The 18,318-nt window shown below is 35.4% G+C and overlaps 1 protein-coding gene across 3 annotated transcripts in view; it reads left to right on the plus strand.

The window, feature by feature from the left end:
* Nucleotides 1-406: 406 nt before the first annotated feature.
* The window catches only part of iqsec3b (IQ motif and Sec7 domain ArfGEF 3b), a 42,479-nt gene continuing 24,567 nt past the window's right edge, over nt 407-18,318 (plus strand). For all 3 annotated transcript variants that reach the window (XM_051724934.1, XM_051724935.1, XM_051724936.1), the window contains exons 1-5: nt 407-1,147; nt 8,300-8,374; nt 13,707-13,821; nt 13,954-14,262; nt 15,670-16,331. In XM_051724934.1, the coding sequence (XP_051580894.1) occupies nt 684-1,147; nt 8,300-8,374; nt 13,707-13,821; nt 13,954-14,262; nt 15,670-16,331 (1,625 nt within the window). In that variant the 5' untranslated portion in view covers nt 407-683. The remainder of the gene's footprint in view (nt 1,148-8,299; nt 8,375-13,706; nt 13,822-13,953; nt 14,263-15,669; nt 16,332-18,318) is intronic.

Genomic DNA, 18,318 nt, shown 5'->3' on the forward strand with positions numbered 1-18,318 from the left:
TTCCTTTATAATGTTCACAAATGGTTTTTTATTATTTTTTTAAATGTTTTTATTTTCTGTTATGACGATTATTATTATATTAAAAGATGATTTCTACATTATTTGTATAAGAAACATAGTAATAGGCATATATTGTATGAGATATCCTTATTATTTACAGAATGAGTAGGCTTATATAGACCTATTGTTCTGTATGAGAAACAGTCAAACCAATAAAGCACTCAAAAACTTTCATTTGGTAACTATAAGGAAAGCTTTTTTTTTAATTCTTTATTTTATTCATTATTTAGCTACTTGAAGAACAACAACAGACGTACAAACCTTAATCTGTATCGAGGTACACAAACATACAGGCTATAAATGAAAAGGGAAAACTATGAAATAAAGCGAGAGCGTGCCCCATGACGTCACGTATGCATGTGACCACGCCCCCTTCAAGCCTCTGTTTTGACATCTTCGCCTCAGCATCAGCAGCAGCATCCCGAGCATCCCTTCATGCGCGCTCCGGGCACGGAGGAGGTGGAGGCGGAGGAGGGGGTCTCTCGCTCTTTCTGTCTCTCTCTCTCTCTTTCGCTCTCTGTCGGTTCAGCCATTTCAAGATTAACCCGTGCAGCCGGTCACCCAGACGTCCCTCTCTGAACGCATAATTTCTCGTGGTTTTGAAGGGGAGCATCACCACAGGGATGTCAAGTCTGCTGGAGAATCCTCTTCAGGCGGTGCTCTATCTGAAGGAGCTCACCGCCATCGTGCAGAACCAGCAGAGTCTCATCCAGACCCAGCGGTACCGGATCGACATTCTCGAGCGCCGGCTGGAGGATCTAGCGGTTGAGAATCGGCAGCTGCGGGACTCGAGCAGTCATCAGCACCGGCACCCTCCGCGATATCACCCGCCTCCGCCTCCCCGGACCTCCAGCTTGCCCCGAACCAGCCCGGCCAGCAGAGACGGGACGCCCCCCGTTCAAACACAGAGCCAGCAGCACCATCCCCCGCACGATATGCAGCTTGTGCCCGCGGGACCCAGCGATGCCAATCCGGACTCTCCTGATGAAGATGATGATGATGATGCTCAGGACCCCTGCTGTCGGTCCCTGGTCCCACAGACACCTGCCACCCTGTGTCGAGCTGTGGGACTCTCACGCGCATCCGAGTGAGTTATAATCACACAGAAATCTTAGAAGAGCACAAATCAGTCACAATCTGACAGCAGTGCAATGTTGAGGCAGCTTACATACGCCATTAGGATTACATAACAGAGACATTGCACTGTAGTATGTACGCCACAGTGAATATGCAAGTAACTCTGTTTTTATAAAAATGCAGGGGCTCACTGTCCACAGTTTATAATCTTTCAGAAACTATTTGTGTACAGTATATGATAATGTATGTATTGTTTGCATGGCTCAATCCAGTCTTAAAAAATGCACACACTCTCTTATATGATTATTATTATTTTTTCACATTGTAGGTCAGCATTAGTGTACACGGTGTCCTCTACTAACATAACAACTTCAATCAACATTTTTTTTTTCTGATTCTAAATTGATTTGCATGCAGTTTTTATGATCTCCCATTTCTTGCGAGACTGCATGAAATATTTGTACTTAAAAACATGTGTTGTCATACCACGAAGCTATTTAAAGGGACACACTAAAAGTTTTACTCCTAAAGAAATTAATAGTAATTTTGAAATATATAAATAAAATCATGAGCACTCATATGAGATGAAGAGTTCAGTCATATCAGTAACGTTATAAAAGCTGTTTTATTCTACATGGAGAGGGTCCCCTCATGGGGGCGGCCATGTTATGATCACATGACCAGCTGAATACTACTCGCTTAATCTCAGTAACCGCCCTGTTGTTAGATACTTTAGATCAGGGATTAAATGAATCCTGGTTTACTGTGAATAGACAAATGCAAGATAATTGCATTTGAATGATGCTGCATCCAGGCCACAAGGTGTCAGTGTAAGTCCAAGATGACATATTAAAAAATTACTGAGTGCACCTTTAAATGAATTGCAAAACATGTAAAAAAAACATTTGTAAGATTACACTCTAAAAAGTGCTGGGTTAAAAATGACCATTGCTGGGTAATAAACATTAACCAGTGTGCTAGGTTTTTTAATGCTATTTTTTTTTTTTTGCACAGTGTTAAAACGACTGCACATTAAAGGTTCCTTATTTTAGATGATAATAATGATTATAATAATAATATGAATAATAAAAAGCAATTTTTGCCTAGATATGTTTATTGATAACAAATACCGCCAAAGGCTTCATTTCACAAAATTCCAAATAAATAAATAAATACATGCATAAACACATCAATTATTCATTTAATCGACAATTATTTATTCCTCTGCGGCATAAATGCATCAGTGAATTTGAACATAGAAAGTTTATACTGGATGTGCATAGATTATGTTTTGGTTTAGTGTCATTTCTCTTCACAATCTTGATTTCTAATCGGTAATTTCTCTTGGTAACATCAACCTGCCCATGTATGATAGATGACAATTAGCCATCTTAGGCTAATTCTTGCACATTTAGATCAATGTGATGATAATTAATATGTATTGTCCCTGACAAATTAATAAACAGATATGCAAACTACTCACCTTTCAGGTAAAGTAGCCTTTTCTGAAGCTAATTTGCCCAAATTGTTAGTTAAAATGTTTAAAATTGTCTTTATTAAAAATCACTTGAAAAACGCTTAGAAAAAGCTTTAAATACAACAAACAAAACAACAGAAATTATACTTCTGCTATGACTTTCTCACCTTTTTCTCTGCTGAGTTTTCATCCCTGAATAAGTGAAAAAATGGTGAAAAACAGAAAATAAATGGTTAGCAGTTATAGCATCTAAAAATATACAATTTGTCTTTGTTATATATACATTTTTAACCTAAAAATCTTGATTTTGAAAAACAAGTTAATTTCCATGTTATTTGTCAACAATGTTCAGTAAATTACTCAAAAAGTAATCCACTACACATTATTTATCTAACTAAAAATTGTAATCAGATAACGTTAATGATTACTTCATCAGGAAAGTAATCCATTACAAATGACTTATTATTTCTCTAAACTGTAATCAGATTACATTAATAATTACTTCATAGTGAAAGTAATCACATTACTAATTACTTTACATCACTTTCTAAAACACCTCAAAATAATGTCTATATACAGTATACACCCTTCAGATGTCACATAAACGCAAACACACGTAAACATAAATTCATATTTAAAATGTATTATACATAAATAATATTATTAAAAAAATTTGTAATCCTAGTAATGTCCTTAAAAGTAATTACCTTAACTGAAAGTCAGTAAATGTAATCTGATTGCAAGAATTTAAAATGTAATTACAAAACTTTTTTGACTAAAAGTAATCAGATTACAGTAACTAATTACTTTGCTATCAGATTACACCCAACACTGTTCGTCAACTACCCACATTCACTCTTTCCAGGGTAAAAGGTCTTTAGAAGAGGCTTTTAATGCACATGTATTAAAGCAAGTATCGTCGAGACTGCACTTCTGAACATTATTGCAAGTATACATGTGTGTGTACTCACACACACGCTGACATGTGTGCACAGTGCAGCTTTTAGTGACATTCCCATAGTGCATGTGGAGTTTATCCGCCAGCTGGAAATCTAATCCACACTAAGAGAGAGCAAGAGAGCGAGAGATTGTGCGTGTACATGTGTGTGTGTGTGTGTGTGTGTGTGTGTGTATTTCAGCATCTTCCATTACGACTGGTCATCTGGTTCAGTACACATTTTATGCTGCATTTGTAGAGTACTCGCTGTGTGTGTGTGTGTGTGTGTGTGTTTCCCCACGAGCAAAACTAGAATGATACATTCTCCTCTGATTTGTTTAATGGTAACATTATCTTTTCCTTAGGGGTGAAAAACATTTAGTCTTAAAGTCTCAGAGTGTGTGAGTGTGTTTGCACGGGGGTTTGCATTAACAAATTTAGCAAGCTGTGCTGAAAGTGTGAGACACTTTTAATGCACCATTATGCTCTTGTATGCAGCTCATTAATCTCACATCATTATCATTAACGTGTCAGGTTATGACAGGTATATTTTGAGACTGCTGCATTTCTAATAGTGAGTGAAATACGTAGTGTTCTTGTAATTTAGCAGACATTTACTGGAGGATAATTCACAAGAAGTAGAATGCACAGTATAAGATGTTAAATTCTGATTTCTTATTCAATACAATTTTACATTGGTACATTAAATTCCTTTATTATATTTAGCCCTGTTCAAAGTTAAGCCGTTATGGCCAATCAGCGATAAAACTTATACCACTAAGGCAGCTGGCAAAAATTTATTATTAGATATATTAACAATAAATGCATTTTAATGATTGCAAAAGCAGAAGTGCTAATTACTAATCTGATATTTATTGGGATGTAACTTGCCAGGAATTTCCATATCGATTGACATTTACAATTGATACTGCAAAATACATTAGCAAATTTGTGAATAAATTGGTACATCTACAGTCAATAAACTCAATCAATTAATTTATTAACAATAATTAATCAAATGCCAATGAATTATTAACACCTAGTCATGTAGTTGATGACTTTATCCAAAGCCTTTTACAGTTGGATACAATGGGGCCAAAAGCAACCCTTAAAGGGATAGTTCACCCAAAAATGAAAATTCTCTCATCATGTACCCTCATGCCATCCCAGATGTGTATGACTATCTTTCTTTAGCTGAAAACAAATGAAGATTTTTAGAAGAATATTTCAGCTCTGTAGGTCCATACAATGCAACTGAATGGTGACCAAAATTTTGGAGCTCCAAAAAGCACATAAAGGCAGCATAAAAGTAATCCATACAACTCCAGTGGTTTAATCCATGTCTTCTGAAGCGATATGATAGGTGTGGGTGAGAAACAGATCAATATTTAAGTCCTTTTAAGTCCAAAAGCAAAAGAAGATTGTAAAAGTGAAAGTGGAGAATTTTAGTAAAATAGGACATAAATATAGATTCAGATGTAAATTCTTGGATTCATAAAAGTTTTTGCCTTTTTAAAGTGTATGTTGGTACGAATGAAATTTACACCTGCTCCCCATCATGTGCAAATCGTGCATAAGACATCTGATTTCCAGTCATGCCATTGCAGCTCCTATCTACTTGAATGGGGGAACACCGAAATCTCAAAAATGGTTGGTCAAGATTACGATCATAGAACATATTTCAAATCAGCAAAATACTCATCATTCATTCACAAATCATTCAAAATACTGGAATCATAAATTGTGATACTTTACCTTATATTGCGCTAGAAAAACACAATTTTCCTGGCTTGTATAGCTAATGCGCATGCGCGTTCTAGAGTTGATTGACAGGGTAAGTCTGTATCTATAAGGTGATTGGCTCTTTTAACTGTAAGGCGGGACTTCCTTTCTACATCCATTGACCGTTGGGCGCTAGAGCTTCTTGGTTGAGCGTTCCAATTTCTTCCATTCATTTGAATAGAAGTGGCCCATCTCTGCTAAATAACTTCTGGTAATATGTGTAATGGTGTCAAAATAAAAGTTCCTCAAGAAAAATGACTGAACCTGGCGTCGTCCATGTTTCCTGTTCTTTCCAACAACAAAGTGCTTGAACGCAGCGTACTCAGAATTACCACTTCAGAAGTGGGAAGTAGGATAATTCCGACAGCACTTGAAGGCAGCATTACTCCGAATTTACTCATGTATTTACGAAAGTTTCATGAATTAGGCCCGATGTGTTTTTTATGGGGGCTTTAGCCCAAATACTTTCCTTTCACTTATTGGACAGTTATTGTAAAACTTTTGATTTAATCACCTTGAACAAAATTAAAAATTACAAAAAAGTATTTTGTCTCAAAATAAATGTGATAAGTTGAGGGATTCTAATTAGCTACATACATTTGAAACATTTTAAAAGATATTACATAGAACAAAGTCATCCTTTAGAATTGCACGTGATGACCTCATGGATCAGGAATATTTTGCAGTGTAAAGTGACAAACAAGTGTTTAGGAAAGTTGTAAAAGTTGTAGTTTTTGCTGCTATTTAGTGTTTTGGGAGAAAATCAAATCAAAAGTGCCTTTTACCCCGAGGGGCATTTAGTCCTTTGTTTATTACAGAGTCAGTACCCCTGAGCAACCCAAGGTTATGTGTCTTGTAGAGGTTTTACCGATAAATCAGTGCCGATAGTTGTTTTTTGTAATTATCGGTTATCGGAAAAATTGCCGCCAGTAGTTGCGCTACTTATTTATTAATTTTTAAAAATATTTTGTTAATAATTTTAATGAGAAATGTTATTAAAAAACCCACATACAGTTTGCATACCCTGTTAGAAATTGTGAAATTTTGGCATTGATTTTGAAAATATGACTGATCATGCAAAAAAAAAAACAAGGATAGTGATGATATGAAGCCATTTATCATCACATAGTTGTTTGGCTCCTTTTTAAATCATAATGATAACAGAAATCACCCAAATGGCCCTGATCAAAAGTTTACATACCCTTGAATGTTTGGCCTTGTTACAGACACACAAGGTGACACACACAGGTTTAAATGGCAATTAAAGGTTAATTTTCCACACCTGTGGCTTTTTAAATTGCAATTAGTATAATTAGTGTCTGTGTATAAATAGTCAATGAGTTTGTTAGCTCTCACATGCACTGAGCAGGCTAGATACTGAGCCATGGGGAGCAGAAAAGAACTGTCAAAAGACCTGCGTAACAAGGTAATGAAATTTTATAAAGATGGAAAAGGATATAAAAAGATATCCAAAGCCTTGAAAATGCCAGTCAGTACTGTTCAATCACTTATTAAGAAGTGGAAAATTTGGGGATCTCTTGATACCAAGACAAGGTCAGGTATACCAAGAAAGATTTCAGCCACAACTGCCAGAAGAATTGTTCGGAATACAAAGAAAAACCCACAGGTAACCTCAGGAGAAATACAGACTGCTCTGGAAAAAGACAGTGTGGTTGTTTCAAGGAGCACAATACGACAGTACTTGAACAAAAATGAGCTGCATGGTCGAGTTGTCAGAAAGAAGCCTTTACTGCGCCAATGCCACAAAAAGCCCGGTTACAATATGCCCGACAACACCTTGACACGCCTCACAGCTTCTGGCACACTGTAATTTGGAGTGATGAGACCAAAATAGAGCTTTATGGTCACAACCATAAGCGCTATGTTTGGAGAGGGGTCAACAAGGCCTATAGTGAAAAGAATACCATCACCACTGTGAAGCATGGTGGTGGCTCACTGATGTTTTGGGGGTGTGAAAACTGATGGCAAAATGAATGCAGCATGTTATCAGAAAATACTGGCAGACAATTTGCATTCTTCTGCATGAAAGCTGCACATGAGACACTCTTGGACTTTCCAGCAGGACAATGACCCTAAGCACAAGGCCAAGTTGACCCTCCAGTGGTTACAGCAGAAAAAGGTGAAGGTTCTGCTGTGGCCATCACAGTCTCCTGACCTTAATATCATCGAGCCACTCTGGGGAGATCTCAAACGTGCGGTTCATGCAAGTCGACCAAAGACTTTGCATGACCTGGAGGCATTTTGCCAAGATGAATGGGCAGCTATACCACTTTCAAGAATTTGGGGCTATTACAAAAGACTGCACACTGTCATTGATGCTAAAGGGGGCAATACACAGTATTAAGAACTAAGGGTATGCAGACTTTTGAACAGGGGTTACTTCATTTTTTCTTTGTTGCCATGTTTTGTTTTATGATTGTGTCATTCTGTTATAACCTACAGTTGAATATGAATCCCATAAGAAATAAAAGAAATGTGTTTTGCCTGCTCACTCATGTTTTCTTTAAAAATGGTACATATAGTGCATGTTTTGTTTCCCTTGTGTTTGTGTGAGCTGAAAGCACAGACATTTCAAAATAAGTGTCCCCAGTCCATTTTGGGCTTAATTATGCACTAAATCTGATTTTATTTCTGGTTATTATTGGAATTTTAGATGCACAACAAACACACATCTGTGACTTTACTCATTTTGTACTCTTGGAGGACTAAGAAAATGTTTTAACTTAATAAAAATCGATTTTAATCGGCAAAATCCAGTATCGGTCGACCTCTAGTGTCTTGCTCGAGGTCACAGAGGTTAATCAACCCTTATTTCAACTTTTAATCTTCTGTTTTTTTAGCCAAGAATTTGAGTGCTCAGGTCCCCAAAGAAGGACAAATGATGTCACATACAATTATTAGCAGTCATCTGCAGTAATGTGGATTTTAACCGTTGACCTCTACAGGAGTCAGACGGTCCTGCATCAGTTCTGCTGTCCAGCACCAGAAGCCCCAGAAGGAGACTCCATAACCTGCTCCAGGTGAGGATGATTTTCTTCACATTTTCTTCACAGAGTTTCAGTGTGGCATCAGACTTTTGGACCCCACTGTATACACAGTATGCGCAAGTATAGAGATACAGTAAGACCTCAGAATGATAGAAGAGTGTTTGTGTGTGAGACTATGGTGAATCGTACTGTAGTAAAGATGTCAGCATCGGTTAAGTATTCCACTGTTGAGAGATAGCAGTTTTCTGTGTGTGGTCCCTGTGCTCTTGGCCTCAGGCTTTCTGGGTGATGGGATTTAAGCTATCGGAGTGTAAGTGTGTGTGTGTATGAGAGAAAGAGAGTTAGTTCATGCTTCAGGTGTAGTTTAACCCTGATCTGTCCTCTGTCTGATAGAGTGGAAAACTTTCGGCATGAATAAGCACTGTGGAGAGGTGTCTGTGGGCATTGACAATTCTGCATTGTTTAGAGAGCTCTGGTCCCTTCAAGCCTTAGTCAACTTTTAAAAAAACCTATTTAGTGCTGCCAGCAAAGCCAAACCTTAAAAGCTTTTCTTAATAAATAGAGCACCACTCTGGCTGACTACGAACATAATACATCCTAAACAACATAAACTATACATTTGTGGAATCACCAGCTCTTCTTTTCAGCAGACTGTGAGGCAGAAAGTGCTTGTTCATTTTCGATTCTAACAGAAGACTCTTAATCAAATTTGCCAGTTTGAGTGATAAACAGAGAAGTTGTCTGAGGTTGCCAGGCCATTGCTATGTGGTTGGTAAGGTGTTCTGTGTGTTTTTTAGCCTGTGGCTGTGAGGTTCAGTGTGGTTGCTAGGGCACTGCTCTGCGGTTGCTAGGTGGTTGCTTACTGGCCAAAGTCAAAATAGCCCAAACTCAAGTCTATGATATTCTGGTTTCTAGATATGGTTCGAGTCCCTCCTTCAGTGTAAGTATGTGAGATTTTTTGCATAGTTTTATTATACAGCAGGAACATTTCTAAAAAAGTCATTTAGAAATCAAAACATCTCTACAAACCCCTTAGGGGACAGGTAGGGAACCTGCGTTTCTTCACAATAGCTTTATCCACACCTTACGAAAAATTAACTATGGTTTTACTACAGTAACCATATTTTAACCATGATGTTTGTGGAAAACCAAAACTACGGTAATTAAAATCATAATCATTCTGACAAAAAAACAAAAAAACAAAAAAACAAAAAAACAAAAAAAAAACATGGTTACTACAGTACTACCTCTAGTAGTAACACTATGGTTAATCTGAGTTACCATAGTTTTTAAAACCATAGTTTCCATTAAAAAAAAAACATGGCCTTTCTAAAATAACCATACTTTCAACCAGTGGCATAGCCAGAAAATTACTTTTGGGCAGGCCATAACAAAAATGGGTGGGCATTTCTCTCTCTCTCTCTCTCTCTCTCTCTCTCTCTCTCTCTCTCTCTCTCTCTCTCTCTCTCTCTCTCTCTCTCTCTCTCTCTCTCTCTATAGTAGCTCACTAACTGCAGCACAAGTTTTCTGAAAAGCACTAAACTACACAACTTGTGTAGTTACATACTAAAAACACAAGTCATCGTTTACACAAAACCACAACTCTGTTTTATAAAATTTTCCATAAGAAAGGACCAATAACTTCCACGGACATAAACTGAACATATTCAGACCTACATAACCATTAGGCCTGATACTGAATTGATTGAAAAAAAAAATAAAATAAATAAATACAAACACAAAACTATGAATAGACAAGGAGAAGTGTCAGCTTGCAAGAGGGGAAAAGTGATAGCTTACATGCAACTTTATATAAAAAAAGACATGCCTAACCAGTTTCAACGAAATTATGTGACAGAGGCTATCTTTAGTCACGTAAACACTGTATAAAAATAAATAATAAAGGCCTAATAACTTTTATTCGGTTGCGAGGGCTACTTATGAGTCGAAGGCCAGTTTGACTAATTCTGTCATCCAATCATCTTAAAAAAATATATAAAAAAATAAATAATTCAAAACAATCGTTTACTTTGCCTGTTCGCCATGCTCGCACTGTCACTTAGCGGCAGACTAATGCACTGATGACATTTCTAGAGGAGCTGATTGACAGCGATGCAGCCAATTATATTGCATTGCTATTTATTTATTCATTTATTTATGAAATTTTCCTCAGTTTCACAATTTTTTGTGAATTGTTTGAAATCACTTTCAGAAATCAGAATTGACTTTTTGGTTTACATAATATACATACATAATGACATATATATATATTTGAAGTCAGAGAATAATCTCTAATATTCAGGGTGGGCCTGGGTTAAGTGTGGGTGGGCCCACATCCACCCCTGCCCACACGTGGCTATGCCTTTGGCTTTCACTATTGTAAAACTGCAGTTACCATGACAGTAGTAACCAATTTTTTGGTATGAAAAATTGTTTTAAAAACAATGTGCCACAAATCAACCATACTAAAACTAACCATGTTTTTTTGGCACAATGATCATGATTTTTATTACCATAGTTTCTGCTTTCCTTTATTATTGATTTTACTACAAATATCATGGTTAAAATATGGTTACTGTAGTAAAACCATGGTAAATTTAGTGGTTATAATTTAACTACAAATACCCTAGTATTCTATGGTTACTGTAATAAAATGGTTGTAAAAGTTAATTTCATAAGTGATGGATAAAAGTATTGCGGTAAACGGTGCTAAATGGTGCTGAATGAGTCATGTGCCTCATTTGAATACTTAGGGTTTGGGGTTTGTTCAAATATATAATTCTAAGCCTGAGCAATAGTTATATTAACAAGATAAGTACTAGAGTTTGACCGATAGTGGATTTTGCCATTACCGATAACTAAGGTGGTCGAAAAGGCCGATAACCGATTAATCGTCCGATAATTAAAACGATTTACACAGTATTTTCACAGTATATTCTTACTATGACGGGTACAGACATAAAGGCTACAGGAATCCAAAATTAGATGCAGTTTATTTTTCAACCAAAATCCCATTAATAACCAGAAAACAATTAAGATTATAACGGGCGACTCATAATCTATTCAACCAAACCATTCTAATTGCAAAATCCTCCAGCTTCGGCTACAAAGAAACACTGAGGAATAATACTAATAATAATAATAATTAAAAAAACTATCGGCAACTATCGGCACCGATTAATCAGTAAAACCGATATATTTGTACCTTTAATAAGTACAACTAATTATTTAGCTTTTCTACCTGGTTTTGAGATATCGTCATGCAAAACCACAAAAAGCACATTCAGTTTAGTCATCAAACTCCCTGCTACCTACATCACTTCTCTCTTTACTTGTCATTTATCATCTTCCCCATCTCTCAGTTACAGGTGTGATGACTTACGCTATAGAGTTCAGAACTCACATTTATTTACAATCTCAGTCCAGTATGAAACCCCACAGATCAATTGTGTAGCAAATTAATGATCTGCCCAGACTGTGTGAATGACGTCTGTTTTGACACACATTTAAAGTTCTGCAGCATTTATTCTTATTTCTCAAGAGGCGAGTGGGAGTGCATGAAAGATGAAATACTCTGCTCTCTCCTCCTTGTGTATGAGTGCCTGCAGAGCTTAAGTGCTCTTTACTCCAGGGTGGCTGATAATGTGCTGACAGTGGATGCAGTGCACTTGGGTGTGTTGTAAACCAGTGTCTACACCGAGAGGGAAGAAATGGAAATGGGGTTGAGCTGTGTTGTTAAGAAGAAGAAACATACTCTGCAATATCTCCCATGATTTAAACATCCGCCCTACACTCAGAAACGCATTCTCGTGAGCTGAACACAAGAACAAAATGGCTTTGTCATGTATGGGATTATGTAAGTGTGTGTGTCCTAAGAGATTTGGGTCAATTCAGTGTTTGGTGTTGGGGATTTCTTTTCAAACTTTCGCAATGGATAATTTTATTATTATTATTTATTTAGGATGAACATGTTTTATAACATTAAAATGTATAACCTGATCAAAGGTAAACTGAAAGATATTTTATTATATATGAAGAAAAAAAAATATTAGAAATGCAATTAATTGAATTAAAAATGTAAAATATTTTTCAAAAACAATAACGATAAATGCTATTTCTAGATTATATTTGGAAGTAGCAGTTTTACCAGCTTTCGATGAGTAGTTTAAAGCAAACTATTTATGGTATTTTTTATTTATTTAAATTTTACAATAGGAGTTTTTGCAGTCTGATTCAATGAATAGTTTAAAACAAAAATTATAAATAGTATTTAATTTAATTTAATTATCAGTAGTAGTTTTGACATCTTATTTGATAATGAAATATTAATAGTATTTAATTTTATTATTATTATTTTATATTATATTATATTTTATTTATCAGAAGCAGTTTTTGCCATCTCCTTTGAGTATAAAGCATAAAAATATTAATAGAATTTAATTTGTATTATTATTATTATTATTATTATTATATTTTATTTTATTTATCAGAAGCAGTTTTTGCCATCTCATTCGATGAGTAGTTTAAAGCATAAAAATATTAATAGTATTTAATTTATTATATTTTTACATATTTATTTTATTTCAATTTATTTATCGGTAGCAGTTTTTGCTATCTAATTCGATGAGTAGTTTAAAGCATAAAAATATGAATAGTATATAATTGATTACATTTATACATATTTATTTTATTTTATTTATCAGTAGCCATTTTAGCCATCTATTTTTATGAATAGTTTAAAGCATATAATATTATTATTATTATTATTATTATTATTATTATTATTATTATATATTTAGTACATTTTATTTTATTTATTAGTATCAGTTTTTGCCATCTCATTCAATGAGTAGTTTAAAGCATAAAAATATTAATATTATTACATTTTATGTTTATATATATATATATATATATATATTCATTTTATTTTCATTTTATTTATCAAGCATTTTTTGCCATCTAATTTGATGAATAGTTCAAAGCATAAAATATTAATAGTATTTAATCTTATTATTATTATATATTTCTTTCATTTATCAGTAGCAGTTTTTGACATCTCATTTGTTTAATACTTTAAAGCATAAATATATTAATAGTACTTTTATTTTTGCAGTAGCACTTTTTGCCATCTCGATCGATGAGTAATTTTCAACATCAATTAAATGGTGATTCAGAAAAAGTCTGAAACCTTGAGTTGATTATCTCATTTTCCAAGAAGACGGCATTGAATTTAAGAGCCGTGCAACAGCACATGCAGTAATTAAGCAGAGTTAATTAGCCATGGGTGTGGGGGTTCTGATCAGTCTAAATAAAAGACAGCAGATCTGGGTCAGCCACTGCTCACATGTGTCATTTGAAACTGCAGCTCGACTCCTGCCATACAGAAACAGAAAGATGAGAAAAAAGACATTCAGCCTGACGCGCCTCCCTGCTTACATCCTCCAGAATACAAGCTCTCTCCTGATCTCAAACAAAAACAGGTATGACTCAGTGGATGGGCGCATGTGCATGTGAAGGTATTAATAGTATGATATATTTTATCATACTATTATGATACAAAATAAAGATCTATCTATCTATTTATCTATCTATCTATCTGTCTGTCTGTGCAGATAGAGGAGCTGGAACAAAAATATGGTGGTCCTCTCATTTCTCGGCGAGCGGCCTGTAAGATCCAGACAGCGTTTCGTCAGTACCAGCTCAGTAAGAACTTCCAGAAGATTCGTAACTCTGTGCTGGAAAGTGGGATCCCACGACGTATGTCAGTGCGCAGGGTTCGGGTACAGAGGGACAGTTTCTCTGCTGAACGGGCGCTGATGGAAGGCTGTTCATTTATGGGCATCCCGCTCACACACTCCACATCATTGCCGGTGGGCGCTGCAGCTACACTCACAAACCTGGAGGACACATTCACTGAACAGGTACTGTTACAACACTAAGTTCATGTCAAATTCTACTTGGAGCTATTTGTTTTTATGGCAACTCTCATAATGCTAAAATGAATCCATGTGCAGCTTTGATGTTGATGACAACAAAATATTTAATCACTACATGAATTCACCTCTAAATGTTCAAAATGTAAAGAAAGCACACCAGGTAACAGTGGCTATAATAACCATTTTAGTTATTTTTAAACGGTCAAGTGTATTTACAAGTTCAACCAAGACATGAACGCTTTTTACAAGTCCGAGTCTTGTTATTCTGGTAATTCTGACAGAGCGTGACACACCATAATACAACATGTACACAAGGAATATTATTCTGTTCTATTCAATTCTATTCTATTGTGTTCTGTTCTGCTAATCTATTTTGTTCTATTCTATTATGCTGTTCAATTCTATTCAGTTTCATTTAAAATCCTATTCTGTTTATTGTTCTATTCTATTGTTATATTATGATGTTCTATTCTATTCTATTCTGATATTTTATTCTATTGTGTTCAGATTTGTTCTGTTCTATTTTATTAAGGGGTTAAATTCTATTATATTCCATTTCAAATTCTATTCGGTTCTGTTTTATTATTCTATTGTGTTCTGTTTTTCTATTCTATTGTAATTTTTTATATTCTATTCTATTCCGTTGTATTATTCCATTCTATCATGTTCTGTCTTGTTATTCTATTGTGTTACGTTTTATTCAATTATCTATTATTCTATTCTGTTTTGATGTTCTATTTTATTCTGTTATATTATGCTATTTTAATATTCCTTTATTCTATTCAATTCTGTTTTTTAATTCTATTCTGTTTGGTTTTATTCTGTGATATGTTGTTTAATTCTATTCTATTCCGTTTTATTCTATTCTCTTGTTTCGTTATTATATACTGATCTATTCTGTTCTTTTGTGTTTCGTTTTGTTGTTCTGTTATATTCTGTTATATTATGTTGTTCAATTCTGTTTCATTTTGATAATATATTCTGTTTTATTTTGTGCTGTTTTGTTATTAAATATTAAAATTCTATTCTGTTATTTTGTGTTCTGTTTTATTATTCCATTCTGTTCTATTCTATTGTTATATTATGTTGGTCAAATCTATTTTATTTTGATATTCTATTCTACTGTGTTCTGTGTTCTATTATGTTGTTCAATTCTGTTCTATTCTTTTTTATATTCTATTCTATTTTTTTTCTATTATACTCTTCCTCTATTCTATTTGGTTCGGTTTTATTCTGTTATGTTTAATTCTGTTCTGTTCTGTTTTGATATTCTATTCTACTCCATTTTATTATTCTATTTGATTCTTTTGAGCTTGGTTTGGTTTTTCTTTTCTGTTATATTATGTGGTTTAATTTGATTCTGTTTTGATATTCTGTTCTGTTCTCTGTTAGGTGCAGTCATTAGCACGATCCATTGACGAGGCTTTGAGCAGCTGGAGTTCTGTGCGAGATGGAGAAGGAGAGAAGTCTTCTGCAGCTCCTCCTTCTGGATCTCATCCTGAGGGTCTCCTGATGGATCCCAACACCCTACCAGAGGCCACACAGAGCAGTTATGGGGAGAATATTCCCCGCAGCGCCAGCAAACTCATGATGGCTTTTAGAGATGTGACTGTTCAAATTGACAACCATAACATTCGCCTCTCCTCATCCATGCTGGAGTCAGTTTCCCTTGGTAACGGCGTATCTAAGGAGACCATCTCAGAAGCCCAAACGGGGGGACAGAACACAGGCCAGTCAGATTCATCGGTCACAGTCGAGCCAGATTTTCCAGCTCCGCCACCCAGCAAGGAAGAGAAGCAGAATCAACAGCCAATTGGATCGGACGGACTGATTACAGGGGCGGGACAAGAGGGGAAACAAGCTAATCAGACTGGATCTGAGATGACAGAAAACAGTTCTGAACCCATCAGTAGTAGCAGCACCTCGACATCAGCGTGTGAGACGATGATCCTGTCAATGCCCCGCCCACACTGCCAGGACACGCCCTGCGGCACCCTCTCGACGGATACTGCGCGCAAGCGTCTCTATCGCATTGGACTAAACCTCTTCAACGTGTGAGTAAGGTTAAAAGGTCAAACTCTTTTTTTTAACAAAGAGAGTTAGTGGCTAAATTGTTTACTGTGGCTGTTTAAGTCTGTGTTTGTGTGTGTGTGTGTGTGTGTGTGTGTGTCAGGATTTGCTATCTTTGCCAAATGTTTCCAAAAAATAAAGAACAATCTGAAAAAACATTATTGGGACAATAAGGGATTAGTTAGGGCCTTTATAAAGATGTTTTCTTGGTAAAGGAACTAAAAAGCTTCATAAAGGGTCTAAATAGTGTGTTATTTCAAATGTAAAAGGACAATGCAAAAAAATAAATAAAAAAAAAAATCAGCATTTTATTTTGTTTAAATATGCCTGACATTCAAATTAACTGTGTAGTTAATGCATAAAATGCATAAAAGCGAATCAATAATTCTATTCTTCTCATTCATTGCATACAGTCCATTTACATGACCAACTTCTTATGAGTGTGCTGTCTTTGTTTATATCGCTGCTGCTTGACAAGAAATGGACTATATAAAAGGATGCAGATGGTGGAATAACCGGAGAAGAAATTCAGAATTAAATTGTCAAGTCATTTTTATTTGTATAGCGCTTTTCACAACACACATCATGTCAAAGCAGCTTTACAGAAAATCATGCATTAACAGAAAATGAAACTGTAATATCGATAAAGTCTTAGAGTCATCATTGCACTTGACACGGCCCATTAGCACTTTGCATGCACAATTTTGTCAAACCCAATTGCGCCTAGTCTTAGCGCATGCTTGCACGAAAATACCAAAACTGACTTTGCGATTATGACTTAGCATAGCACAGCACTTAGCACTAGTGCTCTTAAAATTGGGCCCTAAATTTTCAACATGTTCTTATGTTGAGTGGTGTTGCCCATGCAGAACTTGCCACTACAATGCTAAGGTGTTCTGAGTGTTTTTTTAGCATGATACTATGCATTTGCTAGGTTGTTCTAGTTTGGATCTATTAAAGGAGCCATATTCTACACTTCTGGGCAATATTATTTCCCCCCCGAAGTTCACATAAAGTTAGTCAAGGTTTCTTGCACCAATAGCAAGTTATAATCTCTGCACACATTCTACCTCCATTTAACGAGCGTTCTTGCTCAAAAAATTAAGTTCATAACATGAGGTATTATGCAGATCCTAATGGCAAAAACCTCCAAAATATCATGGTCGTAAACATTTTTCACCCTCTTTTACCCTTTGAATTAAACAGACAAACATTGTTTATGCTACTGTACCTTTAAATAAATATTCTGGGTTTAGTACAAGTTAAGCTCAGTCAACACCATTTGTGGCATTTCCGACTCGTCCCTCCTTTTCTTTAAAAAAAAAAAAAAGAAGCAAAATCGAGGTTACAGTGAGGCACTTACAATAGAAGTACATTTTTGGAGGGTTTAAAGACAGAAATGTGAAGATTATAATTTTATAAAACCACTTACATGAATTCTTCTGTTAAAACTCATGTAACATTTGAGCTGGAAAGTTGCTTAAATAATTTTTTTATTTAAAGTTGTAAAACTGGATATAACTTTACACACAAATGTTAGTAAGTGATTTTATCACACTAAAATCATGTTATCACACATATTGTTTAAGTCTTGTGGCTATACTTTTGAAACGGTGAGTATTTTAACGTTTACGGATTGACCCCCATTCACTTCCATTGTAAGTGCCTCACTGGAACCCAGATTTTTGCTTTTTTAAAGAAAAGGTGGGACGAGTCTAAATTAATTTTTGTAGAAATCAGCATTATGCTACAAATGCTGTTGGTTGAGCTTAACTTGTATTGAAACCGAAATATTTAAAACTGTTATGATTGGCTTACCTCTTCAAATTTGAAATACAGTTAAGTATTTCTAAGAGAAATAAAATGGTTGTAAAATTTTGTAAAATGGTGAATACAGTATATCGCTGCCTAGACTCATGGGTTAATGGACCCTTTTCACAACGTCCGCATTTGCGAAGCAGAAGTCATCAT

The sequence above is a fragment of the Myxocyprinus asiaticus genome, chromosome 18 (assembly GCF_019703515.2).
Source record: "Myxocyprinus asiaticus isolate MX2 ecotype Aquarium Trade chromosome 18, UBuf_Myxa_2, whole genome shotgun sequence".
In the NCBI taxonomy this organism is placed as follows: Eukaryota; Metazoa; Chordata; class Actinopteri; order Cypriniformes; family Catostomidae; genus Myxocyprinus; species Myxocyprinus asiaticus.